Consider the following 23,342-nt stretch of genomic DNA (forward strand, 5'->3'; position numbering starts at 1 on the left):
CTCCTGTAAGCTTTAATTTATCTCAGGTTACTCATCATACCTAACACAAGAAAAACGCTATATAAACAGTAGTAAATACAATGTAAATTCCATGTAAATAGTGGCTGGCACATGGCCAATTCAAGTTTTGCTTTTTGAAACTTTCTGGAATTTAGAAAAAAATATTTTGAATCCACAGTTGGTTGAATCCTCAGATGTGGAATGCCCGGATAGGGAGGGCCACCATGGGTGTGCGCTGGTGTACATGGATACACACACGTGTGCAGATACATCTGTGCATGGGTGTACATGGATAAACGCAGAGGCACATGGATGCGAGTGGATGTACATGGTGTGAGACACACGTGGGTGCACACAGATGTACACGGGTGTGAGACACACGTGGGTGCACACAGATGCACACAGCTGTCCATGGATGCCACAGGCGCCCCACACCTTTCTTCCCTCTCAGGGTCTCCCTGGCAGTGGCCAGCAGCCTCACAAGCTCTTCGGAGCCGGGTAGGTGGTCCGGCCCCGGCCCCCGTGCCCCCCACAGCTGTGGCAGATGTCTGAGCCCGAGGGGCCGTGCACACTGCACAGAGCAGGGGCTCAGTGGTGCCCCAGGAGCTCGGGACCAGGGGTGGCAGAGGCTGAGCGGGGGCACCAGCGCCTGTGCGGAGGCTGCAGGGGGAGCGGGCGGAGGCGGGAGACCAGGGCGCTGGGTCGTGCTCACGGCGGGCACAGAGCAGAGCCCTGCCTCCTGGGTCAGTAGCCAGAGGCGAGCCTCCTCCACCCATCGAGCCCCGCCAGCTCCCTGAGCATGGAGGGGGTGCTGCCCCTTCCCAGCAGCACCCTGGGGTCGGCTGTGGTGTCTTGTGCGGAGACGCCTGGGGACCATCTGACCTATCTGACCCCCACCAACGGCCGTGAGTTGAGTCAAGCTGCGTGTACAGCCTCTTCCTTGACCCTCAGGGTGCCCCGAGACGCCTGCTCACCCAACCTGACCTCGGGGGTCCCAGGGGGCAGCCAGCTCAGCCCCTCCCCCACCAGGCGTCCTGCTCTGAACTCGCAGCCGCGGCCTTTCCTGGAGACCCTGGGTGAGGGCCGGAGGCCGTGGGAGGGGCTGGCTTCAGCTCAGGACGGGGGGCAGGGCTGGGACCCTCTCGACCGGATGGATGCGTGGAGTCAGGGGTCCCCTCACTCGGGCTGTGCGTCTGCTTCACGTGCCTGGGGCCGAGCGGACGGTGTCACGTGTCAGAGGAAGCACGACCGGCTCTCGGGCCTGGTGGCAGTGCCCAGGTGACGTGGGCGAGTCCCCCGGGGGCTGGCGCGTGAGCGGCCCCCACCACCGGGAGCGGGTCAGCATCCACCCAGCTCCGGATCGCAGGGCAGAGAGGACCTGGGGTGAAGCCCAGAGCGGAGGAGCCGGTGCTCCCGGGCTTCCACCCGACGGAACCGCCACCCCCAGCGCCCCGCTTCTCCCCCAGAAACGAGCCAGAACAGGGTTCTCATTTTTGTCGGGTTTTTCAAAAAAAAGGAACAGCATCGTTTACAACGAAAGCACCTGGACACCTGCAGACGCCACAGTTCAGCCACAGGCTCAGGAACACGGCCCCACCCCAGGGCCCAGGTCACCCCGCGGGCACCGGGTCCCCTGGGCTTGCGTCTGGGACCACCTTGCCATTTCTCCGGGACAAGGGGGTGAAAGCAGGGAGGTCTGGCGTGCACCTGGGCCCCCTGCACCGGCCACGTGTAGGCAGGGACAGCAGAGCAGCCCCCAGTGGCCGGGGGGCGTCCCCGGCAGGCCGCGGGTCACGGCCAGGGCGGGAAGCAGGGCTGAGGAGTGCCCCGCTCGGGGTGAGCCGAGGACGCCTCGTGGAGGCTGGAGGCCCCCGAGGCCTGGGTCTCAGGGACAGGGCACCGGGGGCCCGTCAGTCACCAGCGCCACTATCTGACGATGTGGACGATGCCGGAAACCTGGCTGCCGACACCCAGAGACAGGCAGCTGCTGGGAACGTGTCAGCTCTGAGGTCAAGGCCCAGGCCCGCTGCGTCTGGTGTCAGGAACCTGGCCGCCCACCGGCCAGGAGAGCAGGTCGGGCGGGGTCAGGCCTTGGCCTCGGGCTGCTGCCTCTGCTCCCCCACGGCTCGCACGCCGTCCTCTGGGGCGGGCCCGTCCTGCGCGGCCGGCTCCCGCATCGGACTCATCAGCTCCTGGGCCGGCGGCGGGGGCTGGCGGTGGCCCTGTCGGAAGTGGCGCAGGCCCGTCAGCAAGGCCGCAAGGACATAGGCGACAAACAGCACCAGGAAGTACACAAAGTAGACGAGGAACTGGAACAGAGAGGGTGCAGGTGAGGCGGGCGGGGCACCCAGGGGTCGTGGAGGCCGGAGCAGGGCCCAGCCTCCACCCACCCAGCGGAGCTTCTGCAAATCCAGCACTTCTGCGCCTCCGCCACCTGCCCCGTAGCACTCTGATCACCTTGTGTGACAGCAAATGTGCCCTTGGCTCTGGGGCCAAGTCCTCACGGAGGACGCCTGTGCGGGCAGAGGCTGGTGGAGGAGAACAGGCCGCCCAGGTCTCCCGGCCCCCGCAGCCCCCGCGGCCCCAGGGAAGTGCAGCCCTGCACCCCGGGGCCAGTGAAGCTGCAGAGCGGTGATGCCCAGCACACGGGCAACTCCCCCCGATTCTCAGACCGCAGCGGCAGGGGGGCCAGGGTGGTCTCCTTCGCGTGTGGGCCAGACGAGCGTGAGTCCCGCCCACGGCCCCGGAGCTCAGCTGCCCCGAGTGGCCTCCCCGAGAACCCCTCAGCACTGCGTGCTCAGGCCTTCTGGGAAAGCTCATTTTCAGGAGCAAAACCAGGAAATGAAACGTCGGGGACTTGGCTTCCGGGAGGATGGAGCTGGCGTGACTCGCCTGTTCCTCGTAAGTACGATTAGAACCCTGGACACTGCACAGACAACACACAGAAGGTGACTCTGAAGAGTGGATGGGGGCAGACTAGCTGGGGCCTTGGAATCCAAGGCGCACCACGGCAATGTGCTCCCTGGGCTGCTTTTCTTTCTGCTGCCAAGTATTTTTAAAGGAAGCAAAGAAGCCCACAAACCAGAAATACCAGGAAACACAGAAAAAAACACTCAACAAAAGTGGCTCCGCCCAAAGGAGCAGGAGAGGGACCCCCCCCCGCCCAGCAGGACAGGACACTGATGAGTGGGAGCCCCGCTCCTCCAGCCAGACCCCACCCTCGTGACCCAGGCTGCACACCCCCCACCCCCGTCGGGTGGTGCTGGTCAGGGCCCAGTGGGAAGCTGGAATGTTCACCCCCATAGGGACCACATGCAAAGCCTGGACTTTCACTCCCCCCAGGTGGTGCTCCCCCTCCCTGAAGAGTCAGGACTTTCACCCCACCCAGCCACAGTGAGAATGCTCCTCCCCCACCAGTGTCACTGGAGGCCACGTGGGGAGCAGTAATGAGGCAACCATGGCCCTCCTGACCACTGCAGGCCATGTGGGGAGCTGGCACTCCCTTCCTTGCCCAGCAGTAAGGAGAAGCCCCACCCCACCCCTCAGCGTGAGGAGGGCTGAGCGGGGAGCCTAGAATTCCACCCCACGTGGCTATAACGAGGTGCGTGCCCCTAGTCCTCCGCTAGGCTGGTGTCAGGAGAAGCTAGCTAAAACAGAAGGAGTAAATGAGAGCCAGAGTCTCAAAGTATTATAGCCAAAATGTACAGGTTTCATTAAAAAAAAAATCACTCAGCACACTTACAACCACACAGATCTCTAAATGAATGAGATAGTCAGCAGACACCCACACCAAGATGACAGAGACGTTACAGTTATCTGAGAAGGATCTTAAAGTGGTCATCGTAAAAATGCTTCAACAAGCAACAACAAACATGCCTGAGACAAACGAAAAAGTCTCAGAAAAGAAACAGAAGGGATAAAGGAGAAAAGTTACAATTGAAAAATATAATCACCAAAATAAATACTCAGCAAATGGTCTCAACAACAGAATGGAGGGCACAGAGAAAAGAATCAGTGAACTGGAAGATGGAACAATAGAAATCACCAAATCTGAACAACAAAGAGAAAACAGATGGGGAAGAAAAGCAGAGCCTCATTCTCCAGGGGACAAAATGTAACACTGTGTCATGGGTGTAAAATAAGAAGAAAGAAAAAGAATGGGGCTGAAAAAGTACTTGAGGAAATAATGACTGGGAAAACTTCCCAAGTTTGGCAAGGGACATAAACCTATGGATTCAAGAAGCTGAGAGAACCCCAAACAAGACAACACCCCCAAATCAGAACAACACACACCATATTCAAATTTTTGAAAGCTAAAGACAAAGAAAAAGGAAAAATCTTGAAAGCAGCCAGAAAAAAAAAAAAATGACACCTTCAGGGAAAAATAATTAGAACGACAGTGGATTTTTCATCAGAAACCAGGAAGGCCACAAGGATATGACAAATTTTTCTCATACTGAAAAATTCAGGAATGAAAAATAAATCAAGACATTCTCAGATAAAGAAAAACTAAAAGAACAATTTGTCACCGGCAGACCTGCCTTAAAAGAATGCTTAAAGGAGGTTCTCTAAACAGAAAGTAAATGATAAGAAACTTGGAACATCAAGAAGGAGAAAGAACACAGCAATCGAAATTGTGGGTAAATGGACTTTCCTTCTCTCCAGTTTCCTAAATGTTTGACAGCTGGAGCAAAACTTATTATCCTATCTTAGGTGGCTCTAATGGTATACAGAAGAAATAAGTAAGACACTTGTACTTAAGCAGTAGAGAGAGAAGTGACCTAAAGGAGGTGAGATTTCAATACTTCACTACAACTGGCCATTTAATACACAAAGCAACCATCAAAAAAGTTACCATGAGAGATACACTCAAAAATACAACAGATAAACCAGAATGAAATTCTGAAGAATCTGTAAATAATCTATGAGAAGGCACAAAAAAAGAAAACAGAAACAAAAGGCGGAGAGAATAAAAAGAAAACAAAAACTGAAATGGCAGACATAAGGACTAATACATCAACAATTACACTAAACATAAAAGGTCTAAATAAACCAATTACAGACAGATATTGGCAGAGTGGATTAAAAAAACATGACGACAACCATATGCTAGCTACAAGAAACTCAGGTATAACAATATAGTCAAGTTAAAAGTAAAAGGATGGAAGATAATATGTCATGTAAACATTAACCAAAGGAAAGCAGAATGGCTATATTAATATCAGGTAAAGTAGACTTCAGAGAAAAGAAAATGACCACAGGCAGAGAAGAACATTCTATAATGATAAAAGGCTCAATCCACCAAGACATCCAGTGTATGTGTATGCAACAGAGAGCCACAAAAACGTGAAGCAAAAACACGACAGAATTGAAAGGAGAAATAGACAAAGTCACTATTATAAATGGAAACCTCAACACCCCTTCTCAACAATAGGCCAGACAAAAAAACCCATAAGCATAGAGAAGAAAGCAATACCACCATCGACTATAGGACCTTATTGATATTTATGGAACACTCCACCCCAAAACAGCAGAATTCACATTCTTTTCAAGCGTACATGGAGCTTATAACAAGATAGACCATGTCCCGGCCCCCAAAACAAACCTCAACAAATTATAAGAATTGAAATAATACAGATTGTGTTCTCTGATCACCACAGAACATAATCAAAATAGAAACCAATAACAGAAAGATAACAGGAAAATATCAAAACACTTGGAAAATAAACAACACATTTTGAAATAATCATAGGTCAACCAGAAAGTATGAAAGGAGATAGAAATACATAGAAATGAATGAAAAAGAAAATACAACATATCAAAATCTGTGGGGTGTAGCTAAAGCAGGCTGAGAAGGAAATGTATAGCAATAAATGGAAATATTAGAAAAGAAGAATTCTCATACGATTTATCTAAGCTCCCATCTAAAGAACCCAGAGAAAGATGAGCAAAATAAATCCAAATCAAGTAGAAAGAAGGAAATAATGACAAAAGTTCTAGCCAGTAACAGTAAGGCAAGAAAAACAGACAAAAAACACTAAAGAAAAAGACCTCCGAGAACTAATAAGTGACCTCAGCAAGACTATACAAGGTTAAGTCACAAATATCAGTGTATTTCTTATACAGGCAGACCTCAGAGATATTGTTCAGTTCCGAACCACCGCAATAAAGTAAATATTGCAATAAAGCAAGTCACACAAATTTTTTGGTTTCCCAGTGCATATAATAATTATGTTTATGCTATACTGTAGTCTATTAAGTGTGCAATAGCATTATGTCTAAAAACAACAGTGTGCATACCTTAATAAAAATACTTTACTGCTAAAAAATGCTGTCATCTGACAATGCAGGGTTGCCACAAACCTTCAACTTGTAAAAAAGTCAATATCTGTGAAGCACAATAAAGTGAAGTACAATAAAATGAGGTCTGCCTGTACTAGCAGTGAACACCTGGACTCTGTTATGAACTGAACCGTATCCCTCCAAAATTCATTTGTTGAAGCAACTGAACCGTATCCCTCCAAAATTCATTTGTTGAAGCCCTAAGCCCCAGTGTGACTGTATTTAGAGATGGGGCCTTTCAGGAATGATTAAGGTTAAATGAGGTCATGAGGGTGGGACCCTAATCCAGTAGAACTCCTTATAAGAGAGACACAGCAGGAGTGCACACGCACCGAGGAAAGACCACATGGGGACACAAGGAGAAGACGGCCGTCTGCATGCTGAGGAGAGAGGCCTCAGGAGAAACCAAACCTGCTGACACCTTGATCTCAGACTTCCAGCCTCCAGACTGTTAGAGAAAAAATTTCTGCTGCATAAACTACCCAGTCTGTGATATTTTGTTATGGCAGCCCTAGAAGATTAATGCAGACACCAAAATTATAAATACAGTATCATTTACAATTGCTCAAAAAAAATGAAATTCTTAGGAATAAATCTAACAAAACATGCACAGCACTACAGTACTTGCATGTTGAAAACTACAAAATGCTGAAAGAAATCAAAGTTCTAAGTAAATGGAGAGACATACCATGTTCACAGGTTGGAAGATTCAACATAGTGGAAGATGTCAATTCTCCCAATATTGATAAACAGGCTTAATGCAATTCCTAGCAAAAGCCCAGCGAACATTTTTGTAGATATACACATGATTACTCTAAAATTTATAGGGAAAGGCAAAGAAACTATAATACCTAAAATAATTTTTTTTTTCATTTCAAAGTTGGAGGAATCGGTGTACCAAATTTCAAAAACTTACCATCTAGCTACACAAGCAGGACAGTGTGGTGGTGGAGGGAGGGCAGGCACATAGCTCAACAGAACAGACAGAGAGCCCAGAAACAGACTCACGCAGTGGTGGAAAGCAACGCAGTCTTTTCAACAAATGGTGCTACAGCAACCAGACATCCACAGACAAAGGAATGAAATGGTGTGAGCTTCACACCTTACACGAAAATGTACTCAAAACAGGTCACAGGCTTAGATGTTGGGGAAAATCTTTGGGACCCAGGGCCAAAGAGTTATCATATGTGACACCAAAACTAAGATCCACAAAAGGACAAATGAATAAATCAGATCTCATCAAAATTAAAAACTTAAGTTGCAAACAACCCTATTAAGAAGATGAGATGGTGAGCTATGAGCAGGGAGAAGCCTTTGCAAAGCACACATTCAACGAAGGACTACTACCTAGAATACACAGACATTCTCAAAACTCAAGTGAAAAAACAAAGGACCCAATTAGGAAATGGGCAGAAAAGTGAAGAAACACTTCACCAAAGAGGATGTACAGATGGCAGCTGCACGTGGGGAGAAGAGCGTCACAGCCACCGGGGAAAATGCAAATGGAACCACAGGGACCACCAGCCCTCCACGCGGCTCGGAGTGGCCGAACAGAAACGGTGGCCACACTGAACGCTGATGAGAACGTGGGGAACCCGGATCCCTCAGGCAGGCCAGTGGGAATGTAAAATGGTGCAGCGACCGTGGAAAACAGTCTGGCAGCCACCACGTGACTCCACAACTGTACTTCAGGGCATTTATCCAGAGAAATGGAAATCTGGGTTCATACAAAAAGCTGTAAACAAATGTTTAGAGCAGCCCCCAACCCGATAAAGCCAGGGCTCTTGGCGGTGAGTGGGTAAATGAGCTGTGGTCCAGCCACCGCGGAGCCCCATGTAGCAAAGGGCCGGAGTGAAGCAGCCACGCATCTCCAGGACTTGGGCTGAGTGGGGAAGGCAATCCCGACTCACAGCTGCAGGGTCCCACTCTCGCGATGACAACGCTATAGAAATGGGGGGAGACCGTGGTGGCCAGGGGTCGGGGAGGAGGCAGGGTGGGGGCCCGGCGTGGCCGCAGGGGGCAGGGAGGGATACTCCCGTCTCGACTATGCGCGGTCCGTATCCCGAGAGTGCCCGCACCGCAGAACTGCAGGACGTGACCGGTGGGGAGGCTGGGCCCGCAACAGGTACGTGGGTCTTTGCACCACCTGTTACCCCACAGGTGAGCGTGTGGTGACCCATAAGTAGAGTTCAACTTAAAAGACCAGCCAGCCCAGGCCAGCTCCCTGACTGCTCCGTGCTGGTTCCCACCACCGGTTCTGCCCCACTCTCGCTACCCGGGACGGAGGGAGGGGGCACCCGGAACACCACGTGCAGGGAAGGTGAGTAGGACGAGCCGGGGCGACTTTCCTTCTGGACGCCACCAGGATTTCTAGCTACCAATCAACCTCTAGAGTTACCTTTTAACCAGGAAATCAATCCAGCAGGAGAAAAATCAATATATTGTCAGCTTGATCCAGCGTGGCCAGAACCTGTCACGTGGAAGGGGCTGGGGCCAGGTCAGGCGAGGAAGGCCAGCCCCTGCCCCCCACCTTGGGCCCTCGGAAGCCCCGCTGCCCAGAGCCGGGACACCCAGGGCTCCAGGGACGGAGAGGCTCCCCCAGGTGCTGGGGCCCCTCCCAGGCCAGCTGGACGGCTGCCAGGCAAGGTCCCATGGAAAGGCCAGGGGACAACATGCTCCCCTGCGAGGCCACCGCTCTGGGGGAGAGGCCTCCCCTGGAGGGTCCCCGGTGAAGGAGGCCCCAGCCCGCCACCTCTGGACGACAGGCCTTGTGCTCTCCGGACAACCCCTCCCGCCCACCCCGTAGGTGCAGCGGCACGTGCACCTGTGGACCTGAGCCCAGCCTGGCCACCTGCTCAGCCACAGTCCCCAGTGTTCAGCCTGGGGTGGATGGGGCAGTGTCCCTGGAGGGCCCCACTGGTGACCAAGGGCCAAGACCTGCCTGCCCATGGGGACACGAAGGACCAGAGGCTCTGATGTCCTTCACCAAAATGGATGTCCAAACCCATCCAGAAAGCCAGTTTCCGAACAAGAGGGTCTCTCATGCCTGGGACTTCCTTCCCGGCCAGCTGTGGGGTCACCAAGGCACCTCCGACGGAGGGCTGGGACTTCCCCATGGAGCCGAACAAGCCCCAGGGAGGTCTGGGCTCCCAGCAGATGGCGGCTGCGTCCCACAGGCAGAGGGCGGGGCACGATCCCCGGGGGAGCCCGGTGACAATCCCTCCCACGGGACCATCCTCTGGCTAATTCCAGCTCACTCAAGACTGGTCCTGCCCTGGGTGAGGCCACTGGGAGTCACATGCCCGAGTGGCCCCCAGTCTCACAGCGAAGAGGAATTCTCAAGTTCTTCTTGGAAGACCGAGGACCCGCCTAGGACTGGATGGAAGGAGGGGACGGGAAAGGGGCCAGCAGGCACCAACGTCAACCCCACGAGCTCCACTCTCTGCTGCCCTCCGCAGAGGAGACAGACAGCTGTCACGTGAGCCAGGACCCATCACAGGCAGGGACCTGAACGAGGGCACAGGGAATGCTCCGCCACGCTTCTGTCCCTCCTGGAACCTCAGCCAGTGCAGGGGGCGCCCAGGGCCGGTGAGAGCGCCTCCAGAGCGACCTGCACCCAGGCCAGCCTTGGAGGCCCCAGAGGTCTCGCCACACTCGACCGCGCATGCCCACCGCACTGCCCAGACGCGGGCAGCACTTACAGCCCCAAACTCAGCCCTGGCGGGGAGCCGCACAGGCCGGACTGTGGCCCCTGCCACCTGGCCCTCTGACCCCTCCCTCCCTGCTCCCGCTCAGTCCGGGGGTCTGGATGGAGACGCCCCACCCTCAGCGGGTCTGTGGTCTGGGTCCCGGGACAGGCAACACCACTGGCTGCGTGGCCACGAGGAGGCCTGGCCAGGACATGCCGCAGAGCCTTCCCTCCTCAAGGAAGTGAGCCCAAAACGGGGGCTCACCTGAGAGCGGACCGGGAGGCCCAGGCCCCGCTTGTCGGAGACAACGAGGGTGATGATGGTCTTGAGGACAGTGGCGAGGAACGTGTTGACTCCGAAGACAAGGGCACGGAGCTCTTGAGAAAGAGAAGACGCGATCTGAAAACTTAACGGGGAAGCGGCGAGGTCAGACCCCGCTGGGGGCGAGGTGCACGCACAGGCGCAGACGGCCCAGGTGCGGGGCAGCGCTCCCGGGGCCACCGGGAACAGCCGCGAGGCATAGGCGAGACCCGCCCAGTGCCCAGGCTGCCCACCGCTCCGGGGCTGCGTCCTGACCTGGCACGTCCTCCTGCAACGACTCACAAAGCGAGTGCAAAACCAGGTGCAGAAGGCAACCTCGGGAGATGCTTGAAGTCTCCTGGTGACTCCAGGACAGAGTAAGTCATAATCGCTACAGGGTTCCCCAGGAAATCAGCCTCACGAGAGCCGGGCATTAACAGACGGGGCACTGCACGGACAGAGTACGAGGAAAATTCCGGGAGTAAAGTCCTTTGTCGTTAAATGATTCAGTAAATTATAGAAAGAACCGTAAAACAAATGAAGAAGGCAAGAGGAATTAATACGCTCAGAGCCTGCGGTGCTCGGCAGAGAAATTAACATTTGAACGTACTTCCAATTAAAAGCCCCAAAGTGCCTTTAAAGAAAACAGAAAAAACTGATCAAGAAGTGTCAGTTCCGAAGAATAAATGAACAAAAATACCCAAGAAGCCTTTACAGAGAATGACCGAGGAGCTTCTGCTGGGGCTCAGGGGGAGGGGGCAGTACACGAAGGGCAAGGATAGCAGCCACGTGACAAGCGGCGCACTAACTAGGAGAAGACAGCGGTGGGTCAAAGGTCCCTGACGGCAGCTTCACTCCCGGGAAGCGGGCGCTGGGCCAGGTCCCGCAGGCGCGGGCAGAACGCCACACCACACACACGACTGATTCAGGTAGTGCTGCGCGAACTCCGAGAGTTGGATTAAAGCAAACGGTAACACGGCAACATAATAAAAGGCTCCCGTCACATGTGGTAGAGGCAAGCGCACTGCAGACAATCAGGAAAAAAGAAATCCCAGCAGAAAAAGAAGCCACGGGTATAAACTGGCCAGGACACTAGGGAAAGGCAACTGGCCCGCGGGCCGCCCTCCACCACCCGCAGGGGCTGTGTGCCTGCCTGGACAACGTCTGCGACATCTCTGAAACCCCCTTCCAAAGCGCGTGCCCTCTGACCTGGCCGGTTCCCTTCCATGACCCACCTGAGGCCATTATCAGAATTTGGGAAGAAAAATGTAGGTGAGGGGGGTGGCTCCCATGTTGTCTGTCACGGGAAGATATCGGAGACAGGGGCCTTATCGCCAGGAGGACCGACGACAATGCCCGCTGACATGGAGCCCCGTGGTTACGAGGGGCAGGGGTGCACAGTGACCCCGGCTCGCTCCAGGAAGCCCAACACCCACGTCAGCCACGGGGCCTGGGGTCTGAGGGGGTCTGCTGTCTCCTTCACGCCTTTCTGCCTCACATTTGACCTTTTCTGCATCGTACTGGATCTTTCTGCCACGAACATCTATGGCTTTTACAATTAACAAGAACACACGAGACACTAAGTGGTCCTGGGAGAAGTGAGGGAAAGACACCCACGGCCCTGGCGCCTGTTCCGAAATGCTGACAGTGACGGTACAGGTGGGGCGTTTCCAGGTTGAGTGTCAGGAGGGGAGGACACAGCATCCAGTGTGCACGGAGTCCAGGCCACAGCCACGGCCACACGGGCAGGGGGCATTAGGAGCAGAAATCCAGAGAGCAGGGCCAGGGGAGTCGGGGTGTCTGGGCAGCACTGACCCTGACGGGGAGGAAAGGAAGGACGCAGCCCAGGGCAGGAGAGGGACGCTGGGTGCCGGGCGCTCCTGTGAGACGGCTCAGGGGAATCAGGCCACCACACCGCGGGGCAACGGCTGCAGAGGGTCAGGAGTTCGAGGACACGCTCTGAGCTCAACACCAGGCAGGGACAGATCTCGCTGGGCGTGACCGGAGTGGACAGTACAAGTGGGGAGGGAGGTGCCCCCAGGGAGATGGGGCTCGGAGGGGAGCTAGGGCCAAACAGCTGGGGACAACGACAGGCCACCTGCCAGGTGCAGGAGGTGTAAGCATGTGTCCTGAGCATGTGCGCTGTGTGTGGCCTGAGGGCATGTGACAGTGTGAACACGTACGGTGTGAGCACGTGTCTGGGGTGAACACATGGTGTGCGTGTGCAGCCTCGTGAGAGGTCCAGCTCAAAGGGTGTACGAGGGTGTCAGAAGCCAGCGAGATGCGGGCTGAGGAAGGTTCTGGAAGGCACGGGCGGTCGGCAGGCAGCTCCCAGGATGTCCCCGGGCCAGTGCTGCAGCATCCCCAGGAGTGTGAGGAACACAAGGGTGCCGGGGGAAGGGCTCCCCCGGGCAGAAGGCAAGCTGGGTCACCCAGTCACTCTTGGGCTGTGGGCCACCGTGCCCAGCAGCGGGAGTGGGAGGCGATGGGAATGACCCAGGATGGGACAGCAGGGCCAGGAGACTGGAAGAAAGGACTTCCCGAGGTCCGGCCCCTGCGGACACCGTGGCTCAAGAGGGGGGCAAAGGGGATGCCCACATGGCTCCTTGCCCAGCCCTGCGATCCCGGTGGCCAGGACGGGGCATGCTGTGGACAAGCAGGGCCCTGGCTAAAGGCACCCAGGGCTCACGCGCCTCCTGACGTGAGTGGCGTGCCAGCACACCTGCTCCACGCTGCCCAGCACATACCCCTGCTGCTACCCACGGAACCTTCTGGAAGGAGGCCTCTCGGCACACACAGCACACGACCCTCCAGCTGCCCACCCTCGGCTGCAGTCTTTTGGGACTCTCCTGCCAGCAGTCCCACGTGGCCACCCCGCACCAGCCCGACTCACGTGGCGATGGGCACCAGGAACTGGTAGGAGCCACGGAAGAGCACGAAAGCCGAGTAGCACAGCCAGATGCTGCTGGTCCTGTACATGAGGAAGACCAGCCCGGCCTGCAGCACCGTCACCACCGCGATGATCAGCTCAGCCCACAGCGCCCACCGGATCTTCACGAAGCCGGCGGCGAAGGAGGCGACGGCACCTGGGGAGACAAGACGCGTCAGCGCCGTCCTCGGCCTCACGGGTCACCGCTGTCTGGGTGAGGCAGGCGGCGCGTACCGAGCAGAGTGGAGGCGGCGTCCGCCCCGCCGTTGTAGACCCTCGTGGTGTCCGTGGTGGGGTTGACCACGTTCCACAGGATGTGCACGTAGTAGACGATCAGGTAGTAGCCGGCGGAGTTGAAGACCCACCAGAGGGACCAGAGGCGCAGCTGCGGCAGCCGCGCGGTGCGGCGCAGCTCGCGGAGCATGTGCGCGAGCACCGAGTCCCGCCAGGAGGCCGGCAGCCGGCCCAGCTTCCCACCCGTGGGCTGCCCTTGGCCCAGGTTCATCCGGTCCAGCTCGGAGGGCGAGGCCCCGGCACTCGCGGGCGCTCCGCGGTTGAAGAAGAGGCTGCGCTCGGGGCGCTTCAGGAAGAACGTGAGGACCAGACTGAAGGTGAGGAAAGCCAGCGAGATGTAGTTGAGCGTGGAGAAGGGGACCCTGCCCATCGTGACCAGCAGCTGGCCCAGCACGGAGCTGGTGAAGACGCCCAGCAGAACGGAGGCCCGCGAGTAGCCGGCCATGCGCTGGTAGCAGGCGGGGGGCACCAGCGAGAAGATGTAGGAGGAGTAGGCGATGCGGGCCGCCATGGTGATGCTGAAGAAGAACTCCATGAACTGCATGTGCAGCACGGACGAGCCGAAGAGCAGCAGAAGCCACACGGACACGTAGCTCAGGCCCTGCAGCACAAGCACCGGCTTGTAGCGCAGGTAGTCGGTCAGCAGGAAGATGGGCACCAGCACCGCCAGGTAGGAGTAGGACAGCACGGGCGTGATCTCGTTGGTGACCTGCGGGATGGCAGGCGTGTGACCCCGAGCCCCGGGAGTGCCCGGCGCCCATCACGTCTACTGGGCTTGGCCGGGTGCCTGGGAGCCCCACCCGGACCCCACGCACCCCTTTAGCACGGCGCCCCACCAGGACTACGTGGGGAGCGCCGTCCTCCAAAAGCGTGCAGCCCGTTAAGACTGTCCAGGGCAGCCAGGGAAATGGAGCAAAGCACAGGCCGACCCCCCGACAGTGCTCCACCCTGACCCCGTCTCCCACGGGCGCGCCTCTCAGACAGCAGCTCGGCGCTGACACACGCAGGGAGCTGGTGAGCACGCTGAGCACAGTCAGCGACCACGCGCTAAGCCGCGCTGGCCCAGGCCTGTTTGTGTCTAACGAAATAAAAACACGATACGGTTTCACCGTAAGCACCGATACAGAAAACAGCTGTGGCCAATCTACACTCATGCTGGCCGCCAAGGAAGGCCTTCAGTGGCCGGTCCCACTCGGCCCCAGGGCACAGGGGATGCAGGAGAGGACCGGGCCCTCAACCCCCCTTTGCCAGGCAGGACTAGGGGGGTGCGTCCATGGGACCCAGGACTCCCGGCTCCATCAAGGGAGCTGCCCGCAGCCTCGGCCACTCAGCTCTCCACTCAAAGAGGGCTGGCCCAGTAGGACCCTCCCTGCTGGGCACACAGGGCAGAGGCCAGAGCCACAGACCCACTTGGGATGACAGCCAGCTGTGCCCCTGGCCGCCCAGGAAGGGCCATCCTGGACCCACCTGGGCCCAGCCCCCAGCAAGAGCCCCAGCTCACGAGACGCCCAGGTCCCTGGCCTTGGCCCCTTCCTGGGGGATGGACACGGGAGGCACCCTGTGCTCAGAGCCTCTCCTGAGGCCCCAAGTGGGTTTTCAGCAGGTGGCCCTCACAGGAGTTGCACCAGACCCCATCTGACACCTCCCAGGGGCTCTGACTGAGAGCCCCACCCAGGGATTCCACCTGACGCTGCCCAGGGCCCGGCCATGGCTCAGACCAGCCAGGTGAGCACCAGGTGAGCCTCGGGCCTTGCTGGGCTCTCAGAGCCTTTGGGCTCCCTTGGGTCCTATCTGACTCAGGGCGCTAACCTTGACTCAGGCCTGACCACCTGCTAACACCATGGGGCGATCCCTGCACCAGCCCAGGGGGCCCTCAGCCCTGCAAGGCCGGCAGGCACCGAGGCCCACTTCACAGATGCTGCCGAGGACCCGGGGCCGAGCCCAGGCCAGCACGTGGGGCCCAGCCAAGCCCACTGCTTAGCGGCTGGCTCACCTGCGAGTTTCTGCAGCCCTCGCATCTGTGCACCCAGGATGTGCCACCCGAGCAGCCGGCCCCAGGGCAGCGCTTCCCAGTGTGCCCAGGACCCCGGGCGGGCACGCACACCCCCCACCTCCGGGGCTCCCCTGCCCGGTGGCCTCCTGCACCACACGCCCACCAGAAGCCATGGCTGACCCCGAAGGCTGTGGTCCCCCGAACACCGAGCACTAATGCCCCAGGACAGTCCAAGACGGCATTGGTGCAAGTCCGTCCCCGGGGCAGGATGAGTAATCAGCGCTGGTCCCAGAGGGGTCAGAGCCTGTTTACGGAAAATTCCTGGAACATCAAACCATCCCTCAGTTAGCTGACGAAACCTCTTGGCAGACGGCTCGCACAGCTGCAAGGGCCACGGGGTCAGAGCCGAGGGGGACCAGCTGGTCTTTCCCTCCCGCCGCCGCTGCCCACACTTCTCAGGCTGGGCAAGCACACAGGCCAGGTGAGAGGCTGACCTGTGTCACACCTGTGAAGCGCTGGGAGCACGGGCACCCACCAAATCCCTGGGGCAGCTGGCACGAGGACGGCCTCCTGCTGGCCTCGGTCCAGCATCGCTGGGCCACGTTCCCAACACCTCGATTTGGACGGGCCGGGTCCAGGCTGATGGGCAGGACGTGGGAGCTGGGCCCAGGTCATGACCCAGGTGGCTTCAGGGCAGCAGCTGCTCTGAAGTCCGGAGGCCTGGCTGGGGCCCCACAGCAGCCAGGACCAGGATGGGGCGCTGGGGCCCTGAGGACCGGCAGGACCAGGGGAGCACGGCAGGGCCAGGCCAGGCCAGAGGGCACCTGAATTCCAAGAGGAGCAGCCCCTAGAGTCAACACCTGGCAGCACCCAGAGGGGCACCGAGTCCTGCCTGATGGGGAGGGAGGACAGGACAGGGGCCGTCACAGAGGATCCCGCCAGCACGGCAAGGTCAGCCATGGGCTTGGAAGGACTGCTGTGTGAAGTGCCCTTCACACAGCAGGGGTCATGATGTGAAGGGCAGGGGTCATCATGGAGGGGGTCGGGGCCTGACCCAACCCAGGCAGCTCAGATGAAGAGGAATCACAGGCCCAAAGGCGCAAAGCAAAGCTCGGACCCTCCCGGAGGTGCTCCACGAACCGGGGGCGGCGGCACGCGGGGAAACACTCAGCACAAACCGAAAGGAAAATCCGGCAGAGTTCAAAGGCGAAGCTGCGGCGTAAACGGACACGGCACACGGGGAGGCGGCCAGCGCAGACAGCAGAGGCCGCGCACGCGGGGAGGCGGCCAGCGCAGACAGCAGAGGCCGCGCACGCGCGGAGGCGGCCAGCGCAGACAGCAGAGGCCGCGCACGCGGGGAGGCGGCCAGCGCAGACAGCAGAGGCCGCGCACGCGGGGAGGCGGCCAGCGCAGACAGCAGAGGCCGCGCACGCGGGGAGGCGGCCAGCGCAGACAGCAGAGGCCGCGCACGCGGGGAGGCGGCCAGCGCAGACAGAAGCCGCTGCCCACAGCGGTGGAGCCCGCCAGGCACAGGAAGGCAGACGCCCGCAGGGAGCGGGAGACCAGCCGAGGCCTCGCTCCAGGGACAGCCAGGAACACGGGACAGTGGCAGACGTCGAGGAAATGCACACCCAGCAGCAAGCTCTCCCATCTATCAGATGGGCAGCAACTCAACAGCGCCTCGCGGGTGCTGGCCCGAGGAGCTGGCAGCAGCCTCACGCTGCAGGGGGTCACAGCAGGAGGCCACCAGCAGCAGCGTTTCCCCCAGGGACGAGCTGGAGACCCCGGAGACCCCTGGGGCAGGGGCGGGCAGGCCTCTGTTTGAGGTTTGAGGCCCTGCATGCACGTTGGGCAGCAGCAGCCCGAATCTGTGTGGGAGGGCCACAGACCCACTGGACTCTTCCCAGACGGGCCTCTGCCATCCTCTGGTCACGTCCAAGGCCTGCTGGGTGGCTTAATTTCTGCAACCTACTGTTTAATCAGTTACTGTGTGAGCTAAGAGGGCAGGTGGGGGGAGTTCATGACATGTTTTCCTTCTTGTTATTTTCACGGAGCTTCCCACTCACTCCTACATCATCTCCGCAGTGGAAGACAGCCCCTTGCAGAACAGAGTGGTGTCCAGGGAACTGGCCAATCAGTGAGCGAGGGATGTGCCAGGCCGGCTGCTCGAGGGAGGCCCCCACCCGGACTCACCTGGGAAGTGAGCCCTCTGGCTGCAGTGCTGGCCGTGCGGTCAGACACAATCACACACACACGGCTTTGAGCCTGTGCACGCGGCCCGGGCACCCTGGTGTGTCCATTTTCCAAGAGGACTACTTTGAGGGAACAGGACTCATCTGCACGGCGACTCCATGTAACTTAATTCTGGGGTCGGTGAGGGGTTGGGGCCGAGCTCTGGGCCAGGGAGAGGCAGGGGCTCCCTGAAGAAATCAAGTGGGAAATCCAGGTGGGAGCCAACGGGGGCCAGCGACAGGGGGTGTGGAGGCCGGTGGCCACCCTGGAGGGGACAGACAGGGCTGGCGGGCCGGGGCCAGGTTCTGGGGTGGCGGACGGTCCTCAGGCAGGACGAGCAGGTGTGGTGACCACAGCCCTGACCATGAGCTTCATCAACCAACGGCCTCTGAGCCCTTTTGATTTGTTTTATTTTATGGAGACAGAAACAGGGAGGGACACTGCCTGTTGCTGCTTCTACTACATGTTTGACCCCAGAAACTCCCATCGGGTATAAGCTTATTAGTCAGGTTCCAATGAGATCCTTTGTCCTTGTTCTGAGCAAAAGGCAAATTCCTTCCATAATCCCTTTGGGCAAATAGGCCTCTGCTGGAAGCAAGGGCCCAGCGGGCGGGCGGGGGCCCCCTTGCGCTCTCCCCTCAGAGGCCCACGGCAGGCATGGACCCCTCTGCCGGACCCGCCAGCGCCCGCAGCCCGAGCAGCCCCCGCACTCCGGCCCACCCCGCCCACACGCGCACCCACGTGCCTGCTTCTGCGTGAAGTTCTTGTCGGGGCCCAGGAGGTAAGGCGTGATGAAGCTCTCCCCGGGTCGCATCTGGGCCATGAAGCCGTAGAAACAGAGGCAGAACACCAGGCTCCACCAGGACTGCAGCTTGCGGCCCGGCCTGGGCTCCGCCGGCACCTGCTTCTCCACCTCCGGGCCGGAGAGGGCCATGCTGCCCAGGTCCCCGACGGCCCTGCAGGAGACCGAAGGGGACTCTGTACCTGGGAAGGAGAGCCAGAGTCAGGGCAGCTCAGCAGACAGCCCGCAGCCCTCTCCCACCCCCGGAAACTCGGCTGCAAAGGGCTCCTCCCCCTGTCATTCAATCGGGCTCAACCTCACAAGGTGGAGAGGCCGCAGCCCCAGCCCCAGTCCCAGCCCCGTGCTCTAACCTGGAGCTTGTGACGATCCAGGAGCCCGGCCCAGCCAGGCCGCACTGTCACCACTTCTGGGGGCTCCAGGGCTGCGGCTCCCACAGGGTGGCTGCCAACCACGTGGGGCCCATAAACGTTAATGAGAACTAAATGCAATTTAAGATCCAGTTCCCCGGGGACACTGGGCTCATCTCACGTGCTCACAGCACTGGCTGCGGGTGCTGGGCTGCGTGCACCTCCCCCGCAAGGTCTGACGGCCTGATCCTCACTGTGTCCCAGCCCCAGGCGTGTCCAAGTGCCACGCCCAGAGGAGAAGCAGGCGCGCCCGCGATGGCCCAGAGGACGTGGCAGGAGGAGGACCTGCCGGGCCAGGCACACACCAGACCACAGTCCAGGGGCGGGGATGGGGGCAGAGAACCCCCAGGGGCCGCCGAGGGCAGAGTAAGACTTCACCCCAGCACCATGATTTCAACACAGGCCTGGCCCTCGCTCAGCAAGGGGAACTACGACAGTCAGAGCCCGGCTGTTCTTTCCTCCTGTGTTTCCTTCTGAGACCGAGGGAAAATGGGGGGCTGCTGTGGGACAGCAGTAAACCCCCGAAGAAGCTGCGGCTGGCAGGTTTGTTTGTGAAGCTACAATGAGGGGCAGGGTACGGGTGAGGGGGGCAACAGCGGCCCAGGAGTTACAGGGTCCTAGGTCCCAACGTTCTCAAGGGCCAAGCGAAACACCAGCTAGGACAGGGGCTGGAACCCGGCCCCTCCCCCGGCACCCCTCCCCCGGGGAGGTGTGGTCCCCCAAGAGCACACAGGCCAAATGGCTCCAGCAGAAAGACTCTGATGTTTGGGGCAGGGGGTGCACACACGGCCCCCCACTCCAGCCCCAGGAGTCCCCCAAGTTCACTCTCCCGCTCCCCGGGCGCTGCCCCCGGGCGCCAGAGAAATGCACGCTCTCCGCCAGACAGGCACCCAGCGTGGGGCAAGCAGCCGAGAATTTACAACGCCCGGGGTCCCCAGGAGCGCCCCCCCCATCCCCCAGGGGCCCCTGTTCTCAAAGAGATGACACAGGCTTCCCTACCTGGCGTCCCCGAATCCCGGGGCGGAAGTCTCAGATACCAGAACCCCGCAAGCTCACCAGCTTCTTCTTTCTACTTCCTGGACTCCCATGGCTTCTGAAACCCCAAGGCGGTGCTTCTGAGACTGCAGTGAGAGCTTGTCACAAGTGTGTCTGAAGGTCTCAGACACACTCCAGGACTCTGCACCCTGACACGGCCCCCAGACACGCCCAAACAGGTGACCGAGCACGCAGGGAGCTGCTGCCTCGGGATTCCCAGCTGGTCACCGACAAGAGTTCCGCCTCCAGCATTTCAGGCCAACACCGCAATCCCGCCTCCACCGACACGCAGATGGGCCCCAGGGCCCCGGCACCCAGCCCTGAGGGTCCCAGGAGTCCTCCAGGGTCACAACACTGTGGTAGACCACCGCCACCCCCAGAAGCAAGGACATGCAAGGGTCCACACCCTGCAATGGCCAGGGAGCTGTGGGAGGGGGGTTAGGGGTGGGGTGGGGGGGGTTAGGGGTAGGGGGCAGTGTCCGCTGACACCCAGGGAGCAGGGCTGAAGGATGGGGTTTACATGGGGTCTCAGGGAGTGTCCCACGAGCTGCGCCCCCCTTCCTCCCAGCCCTACCCCTACAATCTGGGGACACTGTGCTCAGTGCTGGAGTCCCTCACCTTCCTCCTGAGTTACAGGACAGCTGGAAGAAAGGAGGGGCCTCCCCCAGCCAGCAGGGAGAAACCCAGGCCTCCTCTGCTCTTGGATCACAGGAAGCAAAGGGCCAAGGGCTCACCTTGGGCTCACGTGCACACGGTCTCGCCTCTGGGCTGCAGCCCATTGGCTGGCGCATCTCCCAGGCTGCACGGGGAGCCTTCTACCCGCTGTCTCCACAAACATCTGCTCAAGGAGCCCCTGAGCCTCAGGCCTGCCACCCAGCAGGGGTGGCCGAAGGCAGGCAGGCTTCTCACCGGGGCTGGGAAGGGCCATCACACGCGCCAGAAAGAGAGACTCAAACTACCTCTGTGCTTCTCACTCAGCCCGGGCGCCAGGGACCCGCTCTCCAAGGACGTGAGTGAAGATGCCGCCCTGGACAAAGGCAGCTGCCTATCCTAGGAAACCTCTGCCGCCCCGTGGTGGCCCAGTGACCCCTGGGGCCAGCCTCCCCCTGCCCCGTGCCAGGGGAGCAGACACAGCAGTGAGAATGCCAGGAAGCACAGAAGGTGCCAGACCCACGGGGCTCCCTTCGGAAATGGCCACTTTCATTCCTGCTTGACGTTCTTTCCTGAGCGTTGCTTTAAAATCTGTCCCTTCCACCCACATAAGGCCCTCCTCCAACTTCTTGTGGGGGGCACAGTCCTGGGCCTGCCCTTCACCAGCACCCCTGGCTCCCCGCGGTGAGGGGGCCCCTGCAGGGGCACCCAGGGCAGAACTGCGGGGAGGGGGCCGCGAGGCAGCGCTGACCTCTGTCACCCGTCACAGGCGGAAACGCCCCTACAGGCCTCACTGAAGAGAGAAGGGCCAGGCCTCAAGGAGCCGGCACTGCGGCCGCTGCGGGACCACCACCCGGGGCCGTGAGCAGTGGCACTGATCCGAACTACAGGGACACCCGCCACACCAGGCGGGGCCCACTTTGGAAGGTGCGTCCCTCCCACAGTCTCCCACACTTGGCTCCGCACCACCGGACGCGCTGCCCAAAGCTTCCAAAACGAGTGGAGGGCTGCCAGCTCATGGGCCCATGGCTGGACCGCAGGGTCACGGGGAGCTGCTTGGCCCCATCCCGGGAGCAGCAGGGCCCCCGGGAGGAAAGGCCACCTGTACTGGGGCCTGGAATGGGGGTGCAGAGGAAAGGGCGGACGCGGAGCAAGGTTCTCCCCTAGCGAGGCTGGGCCCCCAGCAGGGAGCTCCGAGGACTCCGGCTCCGGCACTGTGGGCAGCCTGGGAGACGGCTGCTTCTGCATGCATTCCGGAGTTCCGAGCTGGCCCCAATTCCAGCCTGTAATCTGAGACCTGCGGCCGGGGATCCCCACGTGGCAAGGAACCCCACGAACACACGTGTGTGCCTGGCGGACACCTGGACACTCAGGACAAGTGTTTCGGATAGGACCCGGGGGACAGCTTTCCTCCCGGAGACGTGTAGAGCGACCCACTGTTCTGGACAGTCTCCAGCGCTGGGCTCCAGCCGCGCCAGGAAGTGTTCCAAGGGGAAGTTGCTCACAATTACAGACTCCAGGCGCAGGAAACGACAGTGGCTTGGCTGGAGACCAGAAGCGCACCGGGGGCTTCTCCACAGGCCCGCGCGGAGACCGACGGTGACAGACGCTTGGAGCGTGCGCCTGGGTTCCCACATGGGGCGAGGCTGCACGTGGGACTCACCGCCCCTCACTCAGCGCCAGCGCCCCCGCGCCCAGCCGGGCACCAGGGGCCCATGCGCCTGTGCTCTCCCCGGGCCCCAGAGCCACCGGCCCCCGTCCACCCCGACACTCGGAGAGCGAGCAGCCCCGCGCTCCTCCCGCAGCCCCCGGTGCTCGCCCCCGGAGCTCCTGCAGACAGGGGAACCCCACTACCTGCGCGCTCGCGGCCTCCGCTGCTTGGCGCTAGAAGGGACCACACTGCCCACAATGCCCCGCGGCGGCTCGCTTCCGGGAGGCTGGGGGTGGGGGCGCACCTGGTCCCGCCCCCGCCGCACGTCACCGCGGACAGCAGTTGCACGGTCTCTGACACGCGCCCCACCGTGGCACCCGAGGTCCCCGCGGGACGGGCGCAGCAGCCCCGCGCGCACGCCCCGCGCCCCGGGACTCGGGGCTCAGTCCCCACCCCAGCCCATCGCGTCGCCGCCCCCGATCACGCGCCTCTGGCCGCCCAGCGCGGGCTACTCCCCGTGCGTCCAAACGCCCGGCCGCACCCTCCGGAGCCCCCTCCCGAACTCCTCGCGCACCCCTGGCGCCTACCCCCGCAGCGCCTGGCTCTGGTCATACTGATCACAGCTCGGGGTTGTGCTGGAGGCCTCCGGGAACGGACCTGGACAGAGACGCGCCCCCCGGCGCCCCGCAAGCTGTGACCGCTCCTCGACGAGCGCAGATCCCCTGACTTCTGCACAGCCTGTCCCGCCGCCACCCTGTGCCTTTTCTTCTCGGTTCATTCATTCTGAGATGTTCCTTTCCTAGCCAACCCGCAAACTCAAGCCAGGGACGTGGGTCACTGAGCCAGCAGGAGACAGGACTGTGGGGTTGGAAGGGGCACCCTCCCCCCACGCAGCCGTCTGTAGGATCACCCTGACCCACACTTGCTCTGGTGGTTGACTGGGGACTCCAACGAGGCACAGACTCAGCTTCCCCGAGGGAGGCAGAGTAAATTGGGAGAGGGGCACAAAGACAAAGG

The 23,342-nt window shown here is 59.7% G+C and overlaps 1 protein-coding gene across 18 annotated transcripts; it reads right to left on the reverse strand.

Annotated features, from left to right (window-relative positions):
* Positions 1–1,484: 1,484 nt before the first annotated feature.
* Positions 1,485–22,665, reverse strand: SLC19A1 (solute carrier family 19 member 1). 18 transcript variants are annotated; one of them, XM_073804595.1, is made up of 8 exons: positions 20,758–20,838; positions 19,988–20,081; positions 18,932–19,022; positions 18,525–18,763; positions 13,495–14,263; positions 13,225–13,417; positions 10,296–10,437; positions 1,485–2,309 (listed from the first exon to the last, which is right to left on the reverse strand). In XM_073804595.1, the coding sequence occupies exons 4-8, from the start codon at positions 18,711–18,713 to the stop codon at positions 2,085–2,087; spliced, it is 1,518 nt and encodes a 505-aa protein (XP_073660696.1). In that variant the 5' UTR covers positions 18,714–18,763; positions 18,932–19,022; positions 19,988–20,081; positions 20,758–20,838; the 3' UTR covers positions 1,485–2,084. The 18 variants fall into 18 exon arrangements, with proteins under 18 accessions (XP_073660696.1, XP_033712147.1, XP_073660695.1 ...); XM_033856256.2 differs by lacking the exons at positions 18,932–19,022; positions 20,758–20,838 and adding an exon at positions 22,529–22,549 and having other exon boundaries at positions 19,988–20,109; XM_073804594.1 differs by lacking the exons at positions 18,932–19,022; positions 20,758–20,838 and adding an exon at positions 22,529–22,547.
* Positions 22,666–23,342: the final 677 nt, after the last annotated feature.

This window comes from Tursiops truncatus, chromosome 4 (assembly GCF_011762595.2).
Source record: "Tursiops truncatus isolate mTurTru1 chromosome 4, mTurTru1.mat.Y, whole genome shotgun sequence".
Lineage (NCBI taxonomy): Eukaryota > Metazoa > Chordata > Mammalia > Artiodactyla > Delphinidae > Tursiops > Tursiops truncatus.